This window comes from Rana temporaria, chromosome 9, assembly GCF_905171775.1.
Source record: "Rana temporaria chromosome 9, aRanTem1.1, whole genome shotgun sequence".
NCBI classification, from domain to species: Eukaryota; Metazoa; Chordata; class Amphibia; order Anura; family Ranidae; genus Rana; species Rana temporaria.
This window is the reverse complement of record NC_053497.1, coordinates 27,051,698-27,073,947: the sequence shown is the minus strand read 5'-3', so window position 1 is coordinate 27,073,947 and position 22,250 is coordinate 27,051,698. Positions and strand designations below refer to the sequence as shown.

The 22,250-nt window shown below is 40.9% G+C and overlaps 1 protein-coding gene across 2 annotated transcripts in view; it reads right to left on the bottom strand.

Annotated features, from left to right (window-relative positions):
• The window catches only part of LOC120913219 (pre-B-cell leukemia transcription factor 3), a 284,479-nt gene that overhangs the window by 9,407 nt on the left and 252,822 nt on the right, over positions 1–22,250 (bottom strand). The window contains exons 5-8 of one of the 2 annotated variants that reach the window (XM_040323014.1): positions 18,387–18,522; positions 7,425–7,590; positions 5,014–5,126; positions 2,559–2,648 (exon numbers count right to left, since the gene is read on the bottom strand). In XM_040323014.1, the coding sequence (XP_040178948.1) occupies positions 2,559–2,648; positions 5,014–5,126; positions 7,425–7,590; positions 18,387–18,522 (505 nt within the window). The remainder of the gene's footprint in view (positions 1–2,558; positions 2,649–5,013; positions 5,127–7,424; positions 7,591–18,386; positions 18,523–22,250) is intronic. The other variant, XM_040323015.1, reaches the window with a different exon arrangement.

Below are 22,250 nucleotides of genomic sequence, written 5' to 3'. Positions count from 1 at the left end.
AAAAGAGCTGGTATCTTTGTGATAAATGGAGAATTAAAACTTTTATAATTTCTTTTACAAGAAATACCAGAGGACAATGTTTGCTATGGCACAAAGCAATGGCAAAACATTGTCAGGAGACTTTTTGGCCCAAAAAAGGAAAAGTCTGAGATGGTGCTAGGACATTGATGTCACTGAGGCATTAGGCATATTCAAGCCTAATGGAAGTCCGTTCTGGTATATAGTAGATTGCATGTAATGCTAAATAACTGACATCAAACGTTTTCAGTTAGGGATACTGGGAGCGTAATCAATTCAGGGTTCTTACATAAGTCATAAGCTATCTGATTTCCAAATCTATATTTAACCACTTGCCTAGAGTTCTTTATCTCATGTCTCCACATCTGCCTCTTGAAAATAAGGACACTGGGAAACAGCACAGGGATTCATTCTATTTTTCCAGTATCCATGAGGAAAGAATAAGTCCTTGCTGAGCCAGAGCAGTGCTAATATCTATGAGGCCCCGTACACACGACCGAGTTTCTCGGCAGAATTCAGCCAGAAAATCGATCGCATTCTGCCGAGAAACCCGGTGGTGTGTACACTTATGGCCGAGGAAGCCGACGAGGATCTCGTCGAGCCAAATAGAGAACATGTTCTCTATTTCCTCGTTGGTCAATGAGGAGACTTGGCTCGCCGAGATCCTTGGCGGCTTCACAAGGAACTCGACGAGCAAAACGTTGTGTTTTGCCCGTCGAGTTCCTCGGACGTGTGTACGGGGCCTGACAGTGGTTTCATTCAAAGTGCTGAGCCAGGTAACAGAACATGCAAAAATTACTGCCCCTGAGGACTAAAACACACCTTCATGATAGGGTGCATTGTGGAAACACACATTATCACGTCAACACATATCATTGCATGTTATGTGTGTTAGCATGTCGCAGTGCAATTCATTTTCAATGGCACCCAAAGTACTATAACAATGCATGGTAAAGAACTAGTGTGCGTTGTGGTTGATTTACTAAATCTCTGCATAGAAAACAATCAGCTGTTAGCTTTTTTGTCAAACCTTAATTGAACAAGCTGAAGTTAAAGGGGTTGTAAAGGTAAAAATATTCAAAATATTGAAGACCGAGTACTAATGCTAGCCATACATATATTGATTCTCCAAAAAATGTTACTCTTTGATCTGATCATTTTTATCAGTTTGGGGTTTGAAGCAATCATTAAAGGGGTTGTAAAGGAAAAAATGTTTTTCCCTAAATAGCTTCCTTTACCTTGGTGCAGTCCTCCTTCACTTACCTCATCCTTCCATTTTGCTTTTAAATGTCCTTATTTCTTCTGAGAAATCCTCACTTCCTGTTCTTCTGTCTGTAACTCCACACAGTAATGCAAGGCTTTCTCCCTGGTGTGTAGAATGCCTCTTGATGGAGGGGGTGAGCAGGAGTGTCAGGACGCCCACTAACACACAGCTCCTTTCTCTATCTGCAAAGTAGAGAGCGTCCTGACACTCCTGCTCGCCCCCTCCCCCCTCAAGAGGCTTTCTCCACACCAGGGAGAAAGCCTTGCATTACTGTGTGGAGTTACAAACAGAAGAACAGGAAGTGAGGATTTCTCAGAAGAAATGAGGACATTTAAAAGAAAAATGGAAGGATGAGGTAAGTGAAGGAGGACTGCACTAAGGTAAAGGAAGCTATTTAGGGAAAAAAATTTACCTTTACAACCCCTTTAAAAGCTAGTGTTTGGCAGCCCATTGAAAATTAATTCAAAATGAATGGGCTGCCTTAAACGCTCAGCATCTTAATGGATGACACAACTAAACACCCAACCGTTTACACAACGCACAAGAACAGAAAAATGTGAATGAACCCTGAGGATACCTAAAAAACTCCTTTCAGCTTTATCTTTTTGCATTTAGTGATCAATTGACAGAACATGGAATTAAAAGGATACAGGCAACAGCATCCTGTATCTCTTATATAAATAATATATGGAACATTAATTTATGGTCAACAATTTTGGTCACAAATAACTAAACTATTGCATATAGGTATTGTGTAAGTGAAGAAAAACAGATCGATGTGAAGTTATGTCACATCTGCAATTCTACATAGGTTAGTATCAGTTTCTTAAAGTGCATGTAAAGGCAGAAGGTTTTTATCTTAATGCATTCTATGCAGTGATGTCCACAAATGCCTCGTTCGTCCGCTCTCCCTTCTGATTGGTTGAGACACAGTAGTGGCACCATTGTCTCCCGCTGCTGTCAATCAAACTCAGTCAGCAAATGAGGAGATATGGGGGCATGGCCTAGGCACAGCTCTGTGTCTGAATGGACACGTGGAGCTGCGGCTCAGCTCGGGTGCCCCCATAGCAAGCTGCTTGCTGTGGGGGCACTCAACAGGAGGGAAGGGCCAGGAGCTCCAGCCAGGGACCAAATAAAAGGATGATCTAGGCTTCCCTGTGCAAAAACAACTGCACAGAGAAGGTAAGTATAACTTGTTTAGTTTTTTTTTCTATTAAAATACCAGACTTTACAATCACTTGAAAGCTTTTTTGTAGCTTAAAAAAAGTCTACTCACATTTAGGTGGTGTGGACTGTACAGTGGATTCCCTCCCAAAGCATCACTGTATCCGCCCGTCTGATTGATAACATGACGAAGGGTATCCACCTAAAAGATCATAAAATATAAACATTACACCCCCTCAAAGCCCCAATGCAAAATGTAAGCTAATTACATGTACAGTATATGTTTTCTGGCTTTAATATCTAGTTCCAATGTATATTTATTATTATACCTGACACTTTAAATTAAATGGTTGTAGGTGTCAGTGAAATGTGTTTGCCTTCTGACAAGATACATGCAGCTTATACAAGAAAATGAAAATAAAATGTTAGCCCACAAAACTAGCCACTCGATTAAATACATAAAATAATGTTGAGGAATACCACTGAACCTATGTCTAATCAATTGTAGATAGAGTCCAAAAGTGTGTAATACTCTTACCTTGCCTACATGGATTTAAATTCACACAGTTACTAAAGCTCACTCACACGGACAGAAAAAAATCTGCCTTTAGATACATACAGAAGATAGTATTATACGCATCTAAAGGCAGCACTATAGTAATCAATGAGCCCACACACACAGCTACATCTAAATATGGAAATGTGCATTGCATTTAGCCACGCACAAAAGTAGGACACGGCTGAAGATATTACGGGCGTATGCGCCTATTCGTGGGTACTTTAGGCACAAATTTTGCGCAGGATCTTCTAGCTATTTTAGCACGAACCTTTCTTTCATGCAGCAAATACACATCTTACAGCTATTTCTTTCATGCAACAAATACACAAGCCTGTGTGAATGAGCCTGTATGGACGTAGATCTACAGATTTTACACGTGTATTTACATAAACACGAGTACTTTAGGCATGTATTTTATGCAGGATCTTCTGGCTGTGCCAGCAAGAACCTTTCTTTAATGCAGAAGATACACGTATGGCCATGTAAATGTGCCTTTTATCCAAAGACATATGTTATCTGTGTTCAGCCTTATTTACAACAACTTCCCATAGACCATCACATTAAAAACCCCAGTTGGTCCAGAGGGGGAGGTGGGAAGAGTGCTTTGATATTATTTTCCTAAGGAATGGGCTTATGCATTTCTCTGTCACTAACTTCAATGAAGTGTTAATGGGTCAACGAAAGCAGAACTAGACCCCCTGTATTTAGGGTGTAATATGTTCCTAGGCACCAGCTTGCACCCTTGTGACAGTGTGTGGGGGTTCTTCCCCCCCGCAGATGCTGTCACGGTTAATATTGGGCTGCACAGCTGCTTCATTCATTCACAGAGATATGTGAATGAATTAAGTACAAATTCCACCCACCAACATGGCAGATGGACTTGTAGCTCTCACTGGACTACAAGTGCGGTAATTTGCGCACTCCTAGTCCATTGACACTTCCTTTAGCTTTCTAACTGAAAGCCCATACAGTGGTATAGGTCGAAAGCTGGATGTGCAGGAGCCTGACATTGCACCCATGATTTACAGATCGCGGTTGTAATTCTTTGCAGGCTTTTGTAAAAAAAACTAAACAACTAAAATAGTAATAATTTTTTTCCTGCAAAAACATGTGCATCTATTATGATTACTTAGCTTCCAACTGATTCTCATAAGTTACATTTAGGGCATGCATTTGGTAATAAGTGTCCCAGTTGCCAATGTGCTTATATCAGCTCCCAACTAAACTTTCAAGCCCCAAAAGGGCTAGTGTCATACCTGGTCACATGTTGCATCATGGCAACTGCAGATCTAAACAGAAGCTAAAATGGCGCCATCCTTGGCTGTGAACAATTGGAGAGTTTTGTTCTGCTTTAATCTCCCCCAATCAGATTGTGATCTTTCATGTGAAGAAAATGAACCTACAACTGTTATAAGAAGGCCTCCCTAGCACCATTAGTTTAGTTATGCCTTTTCACCACATAATTGCTGACAAGTTCTGTGGATCTGGCATGCTTTATTCATTTCACATCAGCTTAAATCTGGTTTATAATGGATTAATAAGCATCAAAGAACACAATATCCTTCACCCACCAAAGATGATATCTTCACTAAGCGATACATGTTAGATACACTCTTCTAGAGACTGCATCTAGCAAATGATTAGACATAGAGTGATATTTACAAGATGAACCCTTCTTGCTCTTATTTTCTCAATCTCCAAGAAAAGTAGCAATTTTTAACCTCAATATACATAACACTTTATATGGCAACATGTAAAATATTTGATTTGGGAGCTATGGTACTAAGTCTGGGGAAATTCTCAAAAGGGAGGTTCTGGTTGCTCAGGGATTCATCATCCCAAATCCCTTTCCCCTGAGCACTCAAGTCAGAGCCGAAGGCATTCACAAGAGTTACAAATGGCAAGGGCCTACATGTTGCCAATCGTGTGCACACCGCTGGTCGGTGTGTGTGCTTTGGGGTAGCTGTGGGAGGTGCACTGAGGAATGACTCAGGGGCGTCTCTCCTACCTGTGATTGCACATTGGCTCCAACTTGGGCCCCTTGGTAAGAATCCCCATTCAGACTCTGCATATTCATGTACATGTCGCCTGAATTTGGGAGATTAAAAGAACCAGAAGAACCTAGGAAAGGAAAGAGCGAAGGAGCTGAATAAAAGAAAAATGGATGCTTGAAAAAAGTATAAAGAACTAAAAAGGGGATAGTAAACCACAAAAATTAAAACCCAAGGATTTATTTTTTTACTGCTAAAAGTGACATATAGTAGGCAGCCGTTATAACCCAACTAAAGCCCACAAGGGGGGTGTTAAGAAGGAAGGTAACAAAACACTACTGTTGAATCAAAATGTATCACAAGATTCTCTTGATTCATCTAGATTACCGTTTATTTGCATTTAATCAGATAATCTAGCATTAGCCAATCACACACAAGTATTTAATTCTGCACAATTATTATGAAGACTCAGCCCCCTATTTAGAGGCTGTTGTAGAAAAGCACAGAAAATTAGAAGTCAATATTGAAGACAGAGTACTAATGCTAGCCATACATATATTGATTCTCCAAAAAATGTTACTCTTTGATCTGAATGAATGAATGAATGACTTGTATAGCGCAACGCATGCGAACTGAATCGCCTCTGGGCGCTTTTTCCAGCCAGTATCTGCTTGGCTGGTGCGGTCATTTTTACCCCATAGGATCATGACACGCTAGGGACACACAGTCATACACACATATATACATATATATACTGGGCCAATTTGGACGAGATCCAATTTACCTACCAGCATGTCTTTGGAGTGTGGGAGGAAACCGGAGTGCCCGGAGGAAACCCACGCAGACACAGGGAGAACATGCAAACTCCAGGCAGATGGTGTCGTGGTTGGGATTCGAACCAGCGAACCTTTTGCTGCTAGGCGAAGTGCTACTCACTGCACCACTGTGCTGCCTAATTTTTATCAGTTTGGGGTTTGAAGCAATCATTAATATGAAGTACTGTACATGAAGTGTTACAAGAAAAAAACAAACTTAAAAAAAAAATGTGAAACTGAATGTAAATGATTCAAAATCAAATCAAAACGATAATTTCACCAAACAATTGGATTGATACATGTACTGTATGGCGAGCATAGGTAATCCTAACTGAACCTCATTTTTATAAATAGAAGTTCAACTAGACTGGATTAGAAAACAATGTGAAGCAATGGGACCGTTTTACCACCTGAACTGATCACTCCTCTCTATAAGGCCTCATTTCCCTAAATACTAGGTCAACTTATTACATCTGACCCCAGTGGCAAAAACTGCACTTCACTTAAAAAAAAAAAAAAAAGTTAAAATAATGTGTAATAAAAAATAATAGATACACGCGGCACATTATTTTAATTAAAAAGAAAATATTTTGTGAAGTGAATCACAAGAGTGTTAGCAGCTAGGAGTAAGAGGGGTACATTGACTATGGGGACACTATATAATTGTGAAAGTGAAGAGGAAAAAAAAACCTGAAGGCAACCATGCTTACCTTACACCCCAGCTTTCATACAGGAGAGAATGATGTCAAGATTCTTTCAGAAAGATCCTGAGAATGCTGAGTATCCCAAATTACATTAAAATATGCCCCTCGGGCTCAGTGCAGGAGCATTCTTATGCAGGATTTGGAGAACCCAAATTTCTCAAGATCCTACCAGAAGGACCAGGATGTCATCCTCACATAGGTTCTGTGGGAAGCTGGACAAAAGGTAAGTATATTTGTTCCCACAGTTTATTTGTATGATGATGTTGGTATGGGGAAGCTGGGTATTCAGTCGTTGGGTGAAAGGTCCACTTTAATGCACTTTTGCTTCTTATATTTATTTGGTTCCTCCAATTTATAGAAATTGGGGTAAGTTCATTAAACTCCACTTGCAGCATATAAGCACAATGATAAGTGTGCTCCCAAAAAAGGAATGTTTGGGCCAAATTTTCTATGAAAGAAATGAGCCTTTCATGCTGCATTGGATAGAATAACTGAAATGGGGTTTGGGCCTATGGAAAGGCTATTGTGTGTATGAGCCTATAGTCTTCAGGTCTCATTGCTACATGGTCATTATAATTTGGGAAGGGAACATGATCACACTGTTGTAATTGCTGTGAAGACAGAGATTTTGAAATGTTGGTAATTGCACAAAAGGGCTGCCCACACAGTGAAGGACAATGCAAGAGTGTTTGGTAGACTATGTACCACTACTGAAGAATTCAGGTTGGAAAATATTATTTAGATTCAGACCAGTAAAGACTGAAATTTAAAGGCCATCTCGCATAAACAAATCCCTGTGGTCTTTGATATAATGCCCCATTAGCCCCATGTTTATTTATATAAATGTACACTCAAACGCCACAGTGTTTGGTTAGGTGTCTTGTACTGGAAGGTAGTTTACAAACTTACCAGAATTTGGTGTAGTAGGAGAGCTGGTCTGGTTATTCTGCACAGCAGCAGCAACTGCATGAGCTGCATTCACGGCTGTTTTAGCCGCATAGAGGTTTGCTTCTTCCTGAAACTTGCCAATGTTTTTTTTGTACCTGATTCGCTTGTTCCCGAACCAGTTGGATACCTTAAAAAAAAAAAATGGAAGACTTTTTTTTAAAAATGCTATGATTTTAATTTTATTGCATACAAATTATCATAATTGGTTCCATTTTTTTACTATAGTAAAAACTTTACTGCATCTGGTCACATGATCTCCGCTGTTGAGAAATATTAGACTTCACAGTTGTCTGAGCATCTGGTGATCAGCCACTGTGGGTTTCTAGAGCCAAGGTAAGCATTTTGTGGATTACATTATCATTTATGTGTTTTAATGGAAGGAAGTAAAGACGCAGACAGTGAGATTTTAGTTAAATGACAGGTCAGGTTTAATGCAGATATTAGCATTGATATGCAGGCTCCACTAAGAAACGATGTGACAGCTCCCTTTTCGAACTAACTGTAGTGCAATAAATAACAGCATTTACACCCACAAATCAGTGACCATCATCATTCACGTGAGTCCGTGACTTTGCAAAGTGCAGTTGCTCCAGAACTTAAAAATGAGCAGAAGCTCTGCTGACTTCCATCATCCAATCATATGCAAGCAAAAATTCAGTCTTACTTCATTTACAAAGCTCTGGAGCAACTGCAGTCTATTGGCCTTTAGTAAATCAACCCCATAGTGTAATTTAGTCCACCAGTGAACAGCTAAAATTCACATTTGGTAGACTAACTCTGAGAAGTACTGTGTTTTTTAAATGCAAATCAAAGATATAACACAATTGTTCTCTACTACATCTGTTGTGACCCACAGTTCAAACCTCATTCTCAATGCCATCCCTGGCCGATACTTGACGCTACATTTTATATATTTTGCTTACCATTAACCTGCCAACCTGCAGAGCAATAATACATTAATGAAGGCTGGCGAATAATTATTGTTAAAAAAAAAATCAAATTACTGCTTTATTAACAGCTTTAGAAGTGAACAAATCTCTGGTGTGTGCAGAGGAGGGACAATTCTGTAGTCTCAACAACAGCCCTGTCTAATAAAGGCTTCCCCCCCCCCCCCCGGTACCCCCCCCATATTCCATTTTAATATCGCCAGAGCCTTGGGAGGCCTCAGGGTGCAGGATATTCTTGACGTGGTATAGAAATCCATCCTAGCTTCTCCAGTGCTTCTTAATCTTTAATATCAAGGCAATTAAAATTAACGACTGCTAGTGTGGGCAGTGTTTCCCTGACATGCATTGTTTGATGGCATTACCTTGAGGTTAAACTAACGAGCAAGGTTTAATTGGAAGCAGTGAAAAGAGAACTGATCATACGTTATGTTTAACCTGCATGAAAAGAACCAGTTAAAATCAGCAACTGCTTAAGAGTGGCACAAAAAATACATGTTCATTTCAAATCTGTGCTTGCAGAAATACCATAGTTCATAATATACTGCAAACAGCAAGAGCTCTCTGCTTACATGAGTTAAAATGTGCATGTGGAATGTATGCCTAATTTATGGAACAGATAAGGCACTTCTGAAAAAAAAATGGACTGAATTTGCTGCTATGTATAACAATGTGGTGTTCTTTGTCAAGGAATTTGTTTTTAAGGGCCTGATCCTCAAAAGGGATACGCCGGCGTATCTACTGATACGCCGTCGTATCCCTGTTTCTATCTATGGAACTGATCCACAGAATCAGTTTCTCATAGATAGGCAAAAGATCCGACATGTGTAAGGGACTTACACTGTCGGATCTTAGGATGCAGTACCGCAGCCGCCGCTGGGGGCATTTCTCGTCGAAATGCCGCTTCGGGTATGCAAATTAGCACTTACGGTGATCCACGAAGCTTTTACGCTTCATTTTTTCTCCGTAAGTATTAGTTTGCTGTCGCAAAATTAGGGCTACTTTTACAAGGCCTAAACTGTTTACACCTTGTAAAAGTAGACCCTTCTACCCCGCGTCGCTGTCTTTTTTTTTTTATTATTTTTTTTTTCCCGCCACAACTTTTTTTTTTTACTCCCGTCGCGATTCTCAAAACCCGGCGCAACGTACGTCGGGAAAATGACGTCGGGAGTATGCGCAGTACGTCCGGCGTGGGAGCGTGCCTAATTTAAATGGGACTCGCCCCATTAAATTAGGAACGCCTTGCGCCGGACGGATTTAAGTTACACCGCTCAAAATTTCTAGGTAAGTGCATTGTGGATCGGGCACTTAGGTAGAGATTTTGCGGCGGTGTCACTTAAATAGGAAAAAATACGTTGCGCCGGGTTTTTGTGGATTAGGCCCTAAGTGTCTACTTGACGTGATTGTAGCCGTTTTTAAGTGTCTGCAATTCTTTCAGCCTTTACTAAAGTTTCTTTAACTGCAAAGCTTGCAATAGTCTAAAATTGTTATTTTGGATGGGATTGTTGGTTACAAACACAGCACTCCGATCTGCCTGCAGTCAACTCTTTCTGTACGCTCCTATTTCCAAGGCCTTGTTTTACTGATCCCCAAATAGAACCATTTGACCAAGCCTTTACCAACGGGAGTGTTAATTGCACCAGTTCCAGCACTCCACTCAAGCTTTCCTTTAGTAATCTGCTCACTAAATAGGCCAAGATGGCAGCTTCCTTGGCTAAAAAATATAGGAGGGTTTAGTTCTGCTTTAACATCACGTCCCCCTTGCCTTTTATGCTGTGTTCTCTTTAACCGCTTGCCGGCCAGCCGCCACAGTTTTACGGCGGCAGGTCGGCTCGGCTGCGCAAAATCACGTAATATTACGTGATTTTGCATTTCAGCCACTAGGGGCACGTGCGTGTGCCCCCTGCTCGCCCCTGGTGCCGCGATCACCGCCGGGCACCAGCGATCGCTTGTTACAGAGCGAGAACCAGGAGCTGTGTGTGTAAACACACAGCTCCCGGTCCTGTCAGGGGGAGAAATGACTGATCGCATGTTCATAGCGAACAGCGATCGGTCATTTCCCCTAGTCAGTACCACCCCCCTTCAGTTAGAACACACCTAGGGAACCTAATTAACCCCTTCCTTGCCCCCTAGTGTTAACCCCTTCCCTGCCAGTGATATTTTTACAGTAATCAATGCATTTTTATAGCAATGATCGCTATAAAAATGCCAATGGTCCCAAAAATGTGTCAAAAGTGTCCGAAGTGTCCACCATAAGGTTGCAGTACCGATTAAAAATTGCTGATCACCACCATTACTAGTAAAAAAATAAATATTAATAAAAATGCCATAAAACTATCCCCTATTTTGTAGACACTTTTGCGCAAACCAATCAATAAACACTTACTGCGATTTTTTTTTTTACGTAAAATATGTAGAAGAATACGTATCGGCCTAAACTGAGGAAAAAAAAAAGTTTTTTATATATTTTTGGGGGATATTTATTATAGAAAAAAGTGAAAAATATAATTTTTTTTTTTTAAATTGTCGCTCTATTTTTGTTTATAGCGCAAAAAATAAAAACCGCCGTGGTGATCAAATACCACCAAAAGAAAGCTCTATTTGTGGGGAAAAAAGGACGCCAATTTTGTCTGGGAGCCATGTCGCACAATTGCGCAATTGTCATTTAAAGCGACGCAGTGCCGAATCGCAAAAAGTGGCCCAGTCATTGACCAGCAAAATGGCCCGGGGCTAAAGTGATTAAAGAACATACTCCTCTGCCCAGCAGATCCAGAATTGTTCTGCAGTGATCCACTGTGCAGGTGTGACAGCCTGTGTCCTGTGCTGTCATCTTGGTCCTCCTCAGCCAGCTGCTTCACTTGGGTTCAGACAGCATGGCCCCCAGTGACACATCTAGCTCCATCCTTGGCTATTCTGTAAATATGTGAGGAGGTGGTGGGAGCATTACATGTCTCTCTGGCCTAGGCCAGGGGGGGGGGGGCAGGGAATGGACATCAAGTCAATGGGAGTAATAGATTTAACAACATGTTAAAAGGTGCAATATTAAAAATCAGGCTTGCATACATACAGGAAGCAGTCTACCTGCTCTGGGATACAGTCTGAAAAAAGGAAGATTTGAAGTGAGATTTGGTGAGGTCACTACTGTGGTGCTCACTATTCTCTGGAGTCTTTGACATTAGAAAATAAAGCCTTGTCTCTATCAAGATGGCTGCCTTCACAGAAAAACAAAGAAGAGAATAAGTCATGGTGAGTCAGTAATGGGAGGAAGTCCGTTGCTCTCTGCCTGTCTTTTTTTTCTGGCACAGCTTTTAGAGTTTAGTTCTTAAGCCCTGTACACACGATCGGTTTGTCCGATGAAAACAAACTGATGGACTGTTTTCATCGGACAAACTGATCGTGTGTGGGCCCCATCGGTTTGTTTTCCATTGGTGAAAAAAAATAGAACATGTTTTTAATTTATCCTATGGATAAAAACCGATAGAGAAAAACGATCGTCTGTGGGGAAGTCCATCAGTCAAAAATCCATGCATGCTCAGAATCAAGTCGACGCATGCTCAGAAGCATCGAACTTCATTTTTTTCAGCACGTCGTAGTGTTTTACGTCGCTGCGTTTTTGCACGGTCGTATTTTTGACTGATGGTGTGTAGGTAAGACTGATGAAAGTCAGCTTCATCGTATATCTGACGAAAAAATCCATCAGATATCCGATTGTGTGTACAAGGCCTTGAAGATTTCATAAGGATTTAAAAAAAAAAAATCATAAACGTTTGCACACAGATTCAATTTCCCTGCCTTATTTTATTTGCAAAATCTAGCAAGAACTTCACTCCACCCAGCTATGAGAGGGAATTTTCCAGAGAGAACACTGACTATAGATTTACAATAAGCGATGTTGACTAACTGAGTTTGGCCCAGTTGCAGTGTTTCCTGAGATAGCATTAGCAAGTCAATTATTGGTTTTCCTTCTTCCCTGGGTTGTATTCCTTTAACAGCTCCCTGTTCCCCACCTTTGGCCCTGAGCAAAACGAGACAGTCTGTATTGGTCTCCCTCTAAATGATCCATCAGTCATTGTACAACATGGTTACAAATGTTCTACTCTCTCAAGAAATCTTCTACGCCTAAAATGCAACGGAATACACATCAAATTGTGTTTGTAGGTGCACTGTACACATGTGGTGACCAGGCTAGATCCACATCAACTCCCCATCTGAAAAGAACAATTATTTTATACTGCCTATCTTCAAACCACCGTTGACTAAACACTGCTCTTTCATAACTAACAGTCTCATTTTGGATTTATTTTCAAGCCATTGACAGCTATGTTTGAAAGCAATTTGTAATCCCTGAAGAGAAAAAATAGCTGACACATTCTGATCAGAATACCCCTGCTCCTGGGGGCACAAATTACCCCGGATGCACACTTTGAAACCATCCACTGTAATGATTTTAAATACATATTGTTAAAAGTAAATATAATCCCTAAACCTTAAGATACTTTGACATTTATTGAGACTGTAAGGGTTAAATGGCAACACTGGATATCTACATACTTGAAGCCAACATGCCAGAGTGCTTTGCAAAGCAATGCTGCAGGCAAGCTGTCCTTGTCCCTTGTTTGCACGCTTACTAACAAAAATATCTATGCATGGAAAAAAGAATAAGTATCTTCTCTTGCCTTCCTCTAAAGTCAATTAATGAATTGGTCCTAATTGCAGACTCGTTTAAGAGAGGTTTTGTTTTGCTTATTTATCAAGCTAATTACAGCGTTCACATGGCAAGAAAAAAAAAGTCCATAAATTATTAGGTAAATGCTTCATCTCTCTGCAGTGGTGCAATGTGTTTTATGTTGTAGAAACCCGCTTTATATCTTTCACTGGAGGTTTTAATGAGACAACTGTCATGCACCTGTTTTCATAAAAGCCCCTGCAGGCATGAGACTTTACTCTGGCACAACTTACAAGGCACTTAGCTGAGGATTTACAGAATGGCTGGAGCTAGTTGCAAGGGTCAGGTGTGACAACAGTACCTTGTGCTTATGCTTGAAACACTATGCTGGCTCATCTTATAACGTACACATTTTCCTCAATGTGCTCATATTTCTTTACACAATCAAAAATCTCCTGCTGACCTAACTGGCCCTAGTGCATAGCTTCCAACTCTCCTTAACTGGGAGGGCATGTCCCTCTTTTCAAACTAAATTCCTCTGTCCCCCTTTCCCCCTCATTTATCTCTTATTTGGTCTATAAACTTTTTAAACCATGTATTATTTAAATACCATCTCTAGGATTTTTTTTTTGTTTATTTAAATAGTCCATTATGCCTCAATTACCTTAATACTTAGTCTTAAAGAGGAAGTAAACTTCCTCTGCAGATTTTTACCTATATGTAAACTTATAATAAGGCTTGCCTTTGGAAGTAAAAATATCTCCTAAACATGTACAGTTTAGTAGATGTTTCCAGTGCATGCAGCCAGTGACATCACTGGCACATGCGCTCTGAAGGAACGGCCCACGGGTGCCATTCCTTTTGAGCCTGTGCCGTGAACGGCAGCTCCCGCACGCATGTGTGGAAGTGACATCATCGCGGCTCCGGCCAATCACAGTGCCGGAGCCCGCGAACCCAGAAGAAGTTGGCTGTGACAGCGGTGTGCAGGGACCACTGCAACAGCTTTGTTATAAGGTAAGTATTTCATAATAAGCTAGTATGCAATGCATACTAGCTCATTATGCCTTTGTTTTGCAGGGTCTTTTTTGGGGGGGGATTCTTTTCTGGAGGTTTACAACCTCTTCAATTTCAGAAAGAGATTTCTAATCATTTCTGCAGTTTCCTCTATGGGCAAAGCTAATTTCCTACCTTGGGGATCAGATATTTTTCCCTACTCGTTATCTTCCAGGACACTGGTCCCCATGAGTTCTCATGCCTCTGGAGCCTATGAGAGAGGACCCAGTGTCGCCTCCACAAACAGGAGGTGTCCACATCATACAGGTAGTGATGTGGACACCTGACGAAGGACCCCAGGAAGCAAAGAGAAGAGATGAGGACTGTCGCATGACTGTGGCTTCAAATAATTTAAAATGTCCATTTGGATAGTTTTCTTCTATTTTTGGAATGAATGGAAGGGGATATCTCTCTCTCTCTTCTCTCTCTCTTCTCTCTTCTCTATATATATATAATTTTTGCCACTTCACTTTTTTTTCCTGTTCTGCCCCCTCCCCCACATCATCCACCTAGGATAGAATCACGTGTCCTGCTCCTGGTGCCCCCTTGGATATGCATGGCATGTATTCCAGGAGGCATAAGCTTCAATACAGCTCATCACTTATCTATAAAAAGTAGAGTCAACTCATTATGCAATGGATTACATAGGATCATTGACAGTTTCTGCCTCTGAGGAGCTCACTGCCTAATATCTCTACATTTCTCTACAACAGTCATACACACATTAAATTACATTGCTGGATTGCAACAAACAAACAAACACATCCTATACAAGTGGAAAACGAATAAATCCAGGTCCCAAGCTTTGTTAGGCATAGGTCCTAACTGCTCGGCTACTGTGCCACCCCAATAACTACAAAGTCGGGTTTAAAAAAAAGATAGGTACATAAAGGTCAGCCAATATGAAAAAAATAAAATAAATAGAAAACCTCCCCATGCAGAAACCTATAACCACCGTTGCAAAAAAGCACGGTACATTTTTGCTACAGTGGGGGGAAAAATCCTTCCTGACCCCCCCCCCCCAAGGCAATCAGATATTACCTGGATCAATGATCTCTGAAGCTACGATATAGATGTATAATAAATAACTGTGCCAAGTTTTATAGTAAAATAGATAAAATTACCACTTTAACATGGAATTTGTAATTGTTTTGGTTAAACAAAAGTGATATTTGGAAAAAAAATGTTGGGTACAGAAAAAGCAGGTTCGTTTTAAGCACGTCTACAAACACTAATAACAGTTCTATTCAGTACTAGTATGTCATTTCAAAAATAAAAGGAGACTGCACTGCATAAATATGCAAATTTTATGAAATCCGTGTTTAGCTCTAGGAAAAGTATTGTCATTGTGTCAGTGTAACTAGATGTGTCATTTCAACACTTCCTTATAACCCATGCAGAAAAACTCCTAGGGTAAAAATGATGCAGGATCAACATCAAATAGAACCCTGAAAGTGGGATTTGGAAATGAGCAGCCCCAACAGCCTGTAGAAATATGGCATATGCCAAGCACACTCCTGGAAATGTCACATATGACATATGAGACGTGACAGGACCCACAGACAGAGGGACACTCATTGGCAAAGACCCATGGCAGAAGTGGGTAGTGTGGCATTTGAACATCGCAGTCCTTTATATTTACTGATGTCTAGCTTCCAAACCACAGCTGTATTTGTGATGACCACCTCTGAAGAGGAAACCTAAAAAAAGGTCTAACAATAGTTCAGGCGACAAGCAGGAATAATTCCAATGTCTTAACCCAATTAAATGCCTGATGCACAGGGGTATAGTAATACTAATTAGTCGTAATGCATTAATTATACATAATTATCGTAATTACAATTACTTGTAATTAATGAATTGCACAATTCTTAAATCCCTGGCTACTGGGATCATGTACAGATACTAAAAATCCTTAAAACATCTGTCTGCAGATACAAAGCTCATTCATTTTCTAAAGACCCAATCTACATGATAAAATATATTTAACAAAATGAGTTACAAATAACATTCATTACATGTAATATTTATCAGGCTTATAGAGCCACCATACGCCTTGTTATGGACCATTTCTAGGCAGGTTATAGTGGGACTTCAGCAGGACTACAGAATATGAACACTCAGGGCAGATCCACATACAATTAGATGGGCGCAGCGTATGTGAGATACGCTACGCCGCTGTAACTTACTTTTGGCAGCTTTGAATCCACAAAGAATTTGCACCATAAGTTACCGTGGCGTAGTGTATCTCTTGCGGCGTAACAGCGCCTAATTCAAATCGGCGAGTAGGGGGGCGTGTTTCATTTAAATGAAGCGCGTCCCCGCGCCGAACGAACTGCGCATGCGCTGTCCCTAAACTTCCCGCCGTGCATTGCGCTAAATGACGTTTCAAGGACGTAATTTTTTTGTGACGTGGATGTAAATTACGTCCAGCCCGATTCACGGATGACTTACGCAAACGAAAAAAATAAATTAAAATTATACGCGGGAACAGCGGCCATACTTAACATTGAGTACACCACAAAATAGCAGCTTTAACTATACGCCGAAAAAAGGCGACTAGAGACGACGTAAAAAAATGCGACAGGCCGCTCGTACGTTCGTGGATCGTCGGAAATAGCTAATTTGCATACTCAACGCAGAAAACGACAGGAACGGCACCCAGCGGACGCCGAATAATTGCATCTTAGATCCGAAGGCGTACAAAGAGGTACGCCTGTCGGATCAAACCCAGATGCCGTCGTATCTTGTTTTGAGGATTCAAAACAACGATACGACGCAGGAAATTTGAAAGTACGCCGGCATATCAGTAGATACGCCGGCGTACTCGCTCTGTGGATCTGCCCCTCAGTGTTTATAGGACTAACCCCTAAATTCCATACCATATACAGTATACATGTTATGTACATATGTGTTCAATTCTTAAACCTGGAACGGTTACTGATAGGTTTGGCAAAACTTTGGAACAATACTTTTATATATACACCAAACTATAGTTCTAGTTTAGGTTGTTTAATATGCCAATGTAAGAGTTTAGCTTATATGCAATTTCTAAAAGTATATACATTTTCCTGAGCATGGCCTGCCCTACCACTTAGATATTTTTTGTTCTCTGCTCATCCCTCTCTAGCATATTGGTCAGCCGATTAAAAAAAAAAAATTAGAAGTATGACCAATATTTTTTTGGGACATACTTCTTTTTTGGGTCACAGGTGTGCACTTACTTTTGTACTTCTGTGACCCAGAACCAGCTGCCAGTGGGCTAAAGTCAGCTATCAGCTGATATCACAGCCAGTCCAAGCTCTGGTGGGATCCGTTAGGATCCAGCTAGATGCCTGCCGGGCAGCAGACCGTTGAGACTCTGAGCCATCTGATCTCACCCCCTGTCTAGCCCGCCGCTCCTGTAAGTGCTGGAGGGGCAGAGCAATGACTGATAGTCACCACTCTCTGCTCAGAGTGGACAAAGAACTGAGTGATCAGAGAACATGTGGTCACTCAGTTCTGAGGCCTTGTACACACGACCGAACATGTCCGCTGAAACTGGTCCGTCGGACCAGTTTCCGCGGACATGTCCGACCGTGTGTAGGGCCGACCGGACAATTTTCCGGCCTAGCGGACAGGTTTCCAGCGGACAAAAGTTTCTTAGCATGCTAAGAAACATGTTCGCTGGAAAGCTGTCCGTCGGACATGTCCGCTGGCCCGAAATCCCTTGCATGCGTCAAAGTGATTTGACGCATGCGTGGAAGCATTGAACTTCCGGGTTCGCGCACGTCGCCGCCACGTCTTCTGTCCGCGGGGAATTTGGTCTGATGGTGTGTACACACATCAGACCAAATTCTGCCAGCAGACATGTCCGATTAAAACAGTCCGCGGACCGTTTACATCGGACATGTCTGGTCGTGTGTACGAGGCCTCAGAGTTGGAGTAAGCGGGGGATACTGCAGCCGTAGAGGTCAGTATGCACACATTGTTTTTGTTTTTTTTACAATCCCCTCCTTTAAGGTGAAAAGGATATGACCAGGAGCATTCATACATTAGATCTACCATAATACTAAAATGTGAAATTCTGACAAATGTAAGTGTCACCTCTGGTACAGTCCACTATAAATCCTTCTGACCAATAGTTTTAAAATCCATTCATATTTTATTATAGTCAGTTCCTTCAGATGCCCAAGAGTCATGGACACCCTACCCCCCCCCCTCCCACATATAGGAGCAGTTGGTAGCTGGGAGGTATGCAGAGAAACAATAACCACTCACCTGTGACACTGTGATGCTGCATTTCTTTGCCAGCTCCTCTTTGGCTTCCTCGCTTGGGTAAGGGTTGCTGAGATGGGAGTAGAAATACTCATTTAAGATTTCTGTGGCTTGTTTACTGAAGTTACGTCTTTTTCTCCTGTCAGATTAATATAAAAAGGTATTCATTTGATTTAGCTTACAAAAGCATGTTTAGATGTATTTTACAATAAAATGATTTACTAGTCAGTAAATTTATTAAAATTATAACATAAGGAGATTTTTGGCATGTTCCTACAAAAGACGTGGCTGGAGGTGCCAAAGACTAAGGCTGGCCATACATTATACAATTTTCTTATTCAATTTCTTTTAAATTTGCCTTCAGCTATGTAGTGCAAGGGCCTGCCTGATTGCATAGAAACTTAAAGAGTTTAGGTTTGACCTCATATTATAAGGTTTTGGTAAATCAAAAGGAAAATTAAAAAAGAAAATTGTATAATGTATGACCAGCCTTAATGGATGTTTTTTCCGATAGAATTCCGCTCAAGCTTGGCTTGCATACACACGGTCACACAAAAGTTCTCTGAACTTTCGACTGTCAAGAACGCAGTGATGTACAACACTACGATGAGCCTAGAAAATAAAGTTCAATGCTTCTGAGCATGCATCGAATTGTTTCCGAGCAGGCGTCAGAATTTTGCGTGTCGGAATTGCTACAGATGAACGAAATTTGCGATAGGAATTTTTGAAAATTTGAGAACCAGCTCTCAATCCTTTGACGGAAATTCCGACCGCAAAAGTCCGATGGAGCATACACACGGTTGGAATTTCGGACCAAAAGCTTACATTGGAATTTCCGATCGTGCATATTTATAAAGCAGTATATTTGATATTCATCAACCATTCACTGCAAGTGATTACAGTGATTGATTCCCCACCAGTGATTTGGCCCTTGCATGATAAAGTGCCAGAATAACATACATTTTATTCCAATCATAAAAGAAAAGTGCTAAAGCAATTAGACAAGTCCAGAGATCATTTTAAGAAAAAAATTGCACTGCTATCATTTTTCTAGTGCAGTTTAAAGATTAAAGAACACTTTTTTGATTGATTGCCACCTGTCCTGCAGTTTGTATAATGCCCATTACATCTGATAATACATACTACAGATCCAAAGAGCCTCCTTTGGAATGTAGGTGTAATTATTAGATGGTCTGATGAGGAAGCCAACGTGGGTGGTGTGTCTCTAAAAGACTATGGGCCAGATTCAGATACATTTACGTTGCTCCACGGCAGCGTAACGTATCCCATTTACATTACACCGCCACAGGTTTACAGCGTAAGTGCCTGATTCACAAAGCTCTTACCTGTAAACTTGCGGTGGTGTAATGTAAATCCGCTCAGCGCAAGCCCGCCTAATTTAAATGGGGCGGGCACCATTTAAATTAGGCGCGTTCCCGCGCCGAACGTACTGCGCATGCTCCGTCGGGAAAATTACCCGACGTGCATTGCGCTAAATGACGTCGCACGGACGTCATTTGTTTAGACGTTAACGTAAATGGCGTCCAGCGCCATTCACGGACGACTTGCGCAAACAACGTGATTTTCTAAATTTCGACGCGGGAACGACGGCCATACTTAACATTGCTTAGAACACCTAGGGCTCAGCCCTAATTTTACGACGCGTATCTCAACGGAAACGACGTAAAGTTAGAGCGACGGGTAACGCGGACGTTCGTGGATTGCCGTAACTAGTCATTTGCATATTCTACGCCGACCGCAATGGCCTCGCCACCTAGCGGCCGGCATAGAATTGCATCCTAAGATCCGACAGTGTAAGTCAATTACACCTGTCGGATCTTAGGGCTATCTATGCGTAACTGATTCTATGAATCAGCCGCATAGTTAGGAAGGGCGGATCACAGAGATACGACGGTGTATCAGGAGATACGCCGTCGTATCTCTTTGGTGAATCTGGCCCTATGTTTTGCAATTTTATTTTGTGTACAAACCTGTTATATCTATAATAATTGCATATTCATGAACTACACATGAAACCTCCTAACTGGGCCTGCTTCTTTGGCATTTATTTGGGTGTCTCTTATTTATTTCATGTATTATCAAGCTTCAGACAGTTTTTTTGGCCAATGGAAGACATTATCAGTGACATCATATGTTGCCATCCTTGTATTTGCTTCCTGGTTTACTGTGTGGTGTCTTGTGCTATCAAAGCTCTTGAGCCGTGTCCACTAACAGGAGGTTCTTGTAAACCTTCAACAGGAAGATGAAAGTCTCCACATCCAGCATCAACATTCCTAAATCTATAATTTTGTTTTCAAGCCTGAGATTGCTAGGAGGAGGACACTGGTTGTTCAGAAATAAAATGCTTGAGCTGCATGTTTTCAGGTGCTCCAATTAGTCTTTGAAGCCATAAATGCATGATTCTGCCTGAATCTTTTTATTGAGTATTGTCGCAATTCGGAAAACATGTAACAAATGTGAATGGGGGAATATACTGGGGGCAGGACAACTGAATAGGTTTTTATGATTCAATTACATATTGGTTTGAAAATGAAAAGTGTATGTTACAATATGTCAAATCACTAGAATAAAGACTTCAGTTCAGTTCCAGAAGTGAAATCCCAATATTTGCATTAGAAACCTTCAGTTATTGAGAATAAAGGAGCAAAAAATGGTCTGACCTCATGTTCATGCTGGCCTGTTTCTTATTAATAAAGAAACAATCTAGAGAAAGTAGAAAATACTCGTATCGCAGAAGGATTTCACATTTTGAGCTATGTTGGCACCAGAAGTAGCAGAGCCGCTGTCATTTTTTGTGATGCCAACACTACAGCTTGTAGAAACGGTTACCTATATTAGGACCAAGGTTTGGTGCCTGATATATCAATAATTCTAGCTACAGAGTAGTAATAATTGGCAAAAAATAAGGATTTGTACAGTGGAAAAAAAATGTCTCAACTTCCACTTTAAATAATAATTTGCTGGTACTTTAGTATATGCCTTACATAATCTGTAATGTTTTGATATCTATATTCTTTTTGTCTCTTTTTTTCAGTCATGAAACCATGCAAGCATCACAGGATTGAGTTCCTAGCACAGATGGGTTCACACTCAGGCTGTTATACATGTTTTATGGGATTCAGACAACCTCCCAGAGGGAAGCCTTGAAATGTGCAGGCCTCAGGGCTACTGTGCCATAAGGCATCCGGCAAACTGCCTGCCTGGGGCGGCTAGGATCTTATTGCTCTCGTGTTCTCCTTTCTATATACATTCCTATCCTACAGCACTATCTGAGTTTCTCCCATGTAATAGTATGTTCAGTAAGGAGTTAATGCTTCACTTCAAGGAACACAAGAAGTTCCTTTGTTATGCTCTGGTTGCTAAGTTAAGCAATTCACACAGCTGGAATAGTTTCTGTGTAATTTTTTCTTATGTTATTTACTCAAGTGTGGAACTCTAAGTGATAAATGGCTCCATTTCTAGCTCTCAAGTTTTCTTTACACTTGTGATCACTGATGTGCTTATCCAACATCTACTTGTTTGTCCTATTGGCAAGCTCCACAAGGTCTGGCTCCCATGTTGGTGATGTTAGTACCCTAGAACACTGTTCCAAAACTTTGACAGTCCTTGATATACGACCATTTAGCAAGAGGTACGAACTAGTGTTTAGACATATTCCAAAGACTATTTATTGGAAAAACTTAGCATAGTACTTAATACTTTTTGTGTAATGTCTGAGACTAGTAAAGCTGTGAATATCATTAATATTTTTACTCATAAACATACATATATCAGTGTAAAGAAGAGAATGATTAAAGACTTGTCTAGATGGGCAAATGCATTCAGCTTATATTTGAAATTGATTTA